Below are 4044 nucleotides of genomic sequence, written 5' to 3'. Positions count from 1 at the left end.
TTTCTGTGACTTGTAACTGATACAAAGACAGTGATCATTGGGATCACATGGCCTATGCGGACCGATCTCCTGCGTTGTCCTTGACACGCATCGTGTTGGACGTACGGTTAAACTTCCATTAGGTCACTGCAGTTTGTTTCTTTTGTATGTTTCTTTGAAACTGTTCAATTGGTTATTGTGTTGACATTCTATTCTCATTCTTCCTATGTGCATTGATGTGATGTTTGTGCGCGAGATAAAGGTTCTGTTAAAACAGCACGACATAATGGTGACCAGGTTATCTCATAGCCATTAATGTGTAATGTTCACATGCATAGTTAACAACGCGTAGACTCCTCACGCTGTATGGTAACTAAAGCATGGTCATCGCATCCCTGTGTCTGTTACACAGGGATGAGCAAATCATTATCAATCGTTGTTAATCATAAAATAGCTTATTTTATATCAGATAGAATGTAATGTTAACTTGTGTTAGTGGGTCATGTGACCAACTACTTGTGTGTAGAGTCTGCTTTATCATGTCCATAACCGTGAAGTTGTACCGTAAAGTCTAATCCTGTCTAGTCCTGCTCTATCTCTTCTATTATCCTTTGTTTTTTTACCACTTCTTCAGTATCATAATATATTACAGGGTAATAAGGGTACTAAGGGCTTTTATGTTACGTGGTAACCTCCTAGGTTACTGAGGTGGCAGGTTATAGTCATTTCTAATGGATGCTGGGTTACTTCAAGCCAGTCTACAGAACTATAGACATACATACAGTACTGTACATATTTTCCCATCATACTCACTCCTCCAAAAAGATTTCCACGTATTTCCCAAAGCGACTGGAGTTATCGTTCCTGACAGTTTTGGCATTTCCAAAAGATTCCAAAAGAGGAGCTGCTTCGAGAATCTACAAGCATTTGGAGAAAAGTCATAAATTACGATAAATTACGATCAATAACAATGACAGTGCTGCTCATTGTTATTTCCCGAACATTTGAGCAGCACTACAGTAAGCTTTCCTGAACGCAGCTTTAGTGAACACAGAGGAAGCAAAGAAGCACGTGCAGGGCTTAATATAGTCTAAAGCTAACAGCAGCTCAGCACAGCACACACAGTTACAAATATGGGACACAGAATCGACAAACAAGCATGCAAAGATCCCCACTACCTCAATCTGCACCAGAGCACAGGGAGACAAAGAGAGAGACACAGACACATGTTTAGACAACAGGAACACCTGTATGTATGTGTGTGTGTGTGTGTGTGTGTGTGTGTGTGTGTGTGTGTGTGTGTTTCCAGGCTTTACATATACCTGTTGCGTGATGTTGCGTTTGTGATGTATCGCTGCTAGGTAGCGCAAGACCAGCTTAGTGGCCTCAGTCTTCCCAGATCCACTCTCCCCACTGCAACACAATGAAACACATACGCACACGCACACACAGACACACAAATAGACACACACACACACACACACACACAGAGTTGAACTGAATCCACTCGTGTCTTTAGAGACACTCCTGCCTTACCGTTTTACCCACTGAAACACAATCGACACTTAACGGTCTGCAACTCTTACAACTGCCAACAGCTTAACTCTAAACACCACCATTATCTAAGCTGGCCAGTCTGAGGGGCCGTGTGTATGTGTGTGTGTGTGTGTGTTGTGTGGTGACTGAGGGTTGGTGTACGGTGACGGGTAATGGCCCGGTTTTTGGGTAACCAGACTGAGAGGTGAAACCCAACGCTGGAATGTGGTCACAGTGCCAATATACCTGAACTGCATGCGCACGCACACACACACACACACACACACACACACACACACACACACACACACTCACACACACACACACACACTCACACACACTCACACACACACACACACACACACACACACACACACACCTGCACTCTGAGACATGATCTGATCCTGGCCCAGACATGGCTGGGCTTTCCTTACAGGTGTCTCCTTCGGAACGCGGCTAGAGTGTTCCATGTCTTTGTGTGTGTGCGTATGTGGTGTGTGGTGTGTGTGTGTGTGTGTGTGTGTGTGTGTGTGTGTGTGTATCCCAGGAGATTAGCTTTGACAGGTAGAGGAGACATTGACAGGTATATACTGTGTGAGGAGTGAGGGATCGGTCTGCATTGAACCATCAGACACTCACAGACTGACACAGACACGCCAGGTCATGTTAGACATACAGTGCCTTCAGAAAGTATTCAGACCCTTTCACTTTTCCCTCACTTTGCCATCAATCCACACACAATACCCCAGAATGACAAAGCAAAAACAGGTTTTTAGAAATTTCAGTAAATTGTAATTTAAGTAATTCTGTATTTCAATTTTAATACATTTACTGAAATAAAAAATAAAAATGTGTTTTTGCTTTGTCATTCTGGGGTATTGTGTGTGGATTGATGGCACATTATTTTAATTTAATCCATTTTAAATTGAGTCTATAACACAACAAAATGTGGAGAAAAAAAAGTCATGAATTTCCCAACAGTTCTCTGATTGGTGGATTTGAGAGTGTCAGACTCTTACCTGATTATAATGACCTGGTTCTGTTTGGCATCCATCATTTTGGTGTAAGAGACGTTTGCAATGGCAAACAGATGCCTGTAGAGGACAACACAACCCATTACTGGTATGGTTATACTTTATACACACACACACACACACACACACACACACACACACTAACACACACACAGAGTGTATCTTACGGAGGGTTTTCTCCCAGAGCGTGGCCCTTGTGCTGCAGTACCATGTCTGTGCCATAGATGTTGTACATCTTATAGGGGTTCACAGACACCAGGATACTGCCAATGTACGTCTGAGAGAGAGAGAGAGAGAGAGAGAGAGAGAGAGAGAGAGAGAGAGAGAGAGAGAGATGTTATATATAACACACACACACACACACACACACAAAGTATCTTGAAAGTATCTGTTGATGTCTATGGATGCTATGACTCACATAGATCAGCTCCCTCTCAAACCTCTTCTTCAGGTTCATTAACACGACATCCTCATGGAGGTCCCTACAACACACACATAAACAAACAAACAAATACAGTCACACACTAACAATGTTATGATTTTGATCTGAGTGTGTGTGTGTGTGTGTCCAGTACTTACTCCAACTGTGTCATGTCTTCCACTCCATCCTCCTCAGCCTGCTCTCGGTACACCATAGTGGGCAGGCTTCGGATCGAGTACATCTATAACATACACATACCCACAAACAGTACTGTATACAGTAGCACACAACAACGTGTTGACATTTACACGCTGTACATATCATTGGTTACATCTTAACATACCCAAGTTGAAAAACCATTGAGAGACACAGACAGACAGACACACACACAGTCAAACAGACACAGACAGACAGACACAGTCAGACAGACACAGACAGACAGACACAGTCAAACAGACACAGACAGACAGACAGACAGACAGACAGACAGGCAGACAGGCAGACAGACACAGTCAAACAGACACAGACAGACACACACGTACAAGTTACCTTTTCATACCAGTACCTCATATCACATACAAGCACAGGAGGACACACACAATCACTCTGACCTTAAACCTGTGTCCCACAACTCTAATTCCCAGTCTCATAGCCAATTGTATACTGTCTTGTTGTATTTGTTTGTTTATTATTGTTGTTTTGACGCTGTAATGGCGACAGGTGGTGTGGATTAGTGCTGACACTTTTGTGTAGCCTAGTGTACCACATCACAAAAGAAGTTCCCACACTGGAAAAATAAAGTGATTGTATTGCACTGACCTGTAATCTCTTCCCTGTCTGGAGCCCACTCTGGCTCTGGTTCTTCCCCCTCTCTCTCTTAAGTTACCTTTCATACCAGTGTAGTACTACGACACAGTACAGTAGTATTACCTTATCATACCAGTGCCCTGTAGGCTCCCCCTCCCTGTCTGGAGCCCACTCCTGCTCCGGTTCTTCCCCCTCTCCCTGGTCGAGTGGCCCCGGGCCCTGTGGGTCCAGCAGCTCCTCGTCCCGGTACATGGACCACTTATTGAG

At 43.8% G+C, this 4044-nt stretch overlaps 1 protein-coding gene across 1 annotated transcript in view; it reads right to left on the bottom strand.

The window, feature by feature from the left end:
- myo15aa (myosin XVAa) overlaps positions 1-4044 on the bottom strand; it is a 39036-nt gene extending 34992 nt beyond the window's left edge. The window contains exons 1-7 of the mRNA XM_083677738.1: positions 3901-4044; positions 3129-3211; positions 2968-3031; positions 2717-2826; positions 2535-2609; positions 1302-1392; positions 793-896 (exon numbers count right to left, since the gene is read on the bottom strand). Coding sequence (XP_083533864.1) covers positions 793-896; positions 1302-1392; positions 2535-2609; positions 2717-2826; positions 2968-3031; positions 3129-3211; positions 3901-4029 — 656 coding nt within the window. The 5' untranslated portion in view covers positions 4030-4044. The remainder of the gene's footprint in view (positions 1-792; positions 897-1301; positions 1393-2534; positions 2610-2716; positions 2827-2967; positions 3032-3128; positions 3212-3900) is intronic.

This window comes from Argentina silus (assembly GCF_951799395.1).
Source record: "Argentina silus genome assembly, chromosome: 9".
Classification (NCBI taxonomy): domain Eukaryota; kingdom Metazoa; phylum Chordata; class Actinopteri; order Argentiniformes; family Argentinidae; genus Argentina; species Argentina silus.
This window is presented reverse-complemented; position numbering and strand designations above follow the sequence as displayed.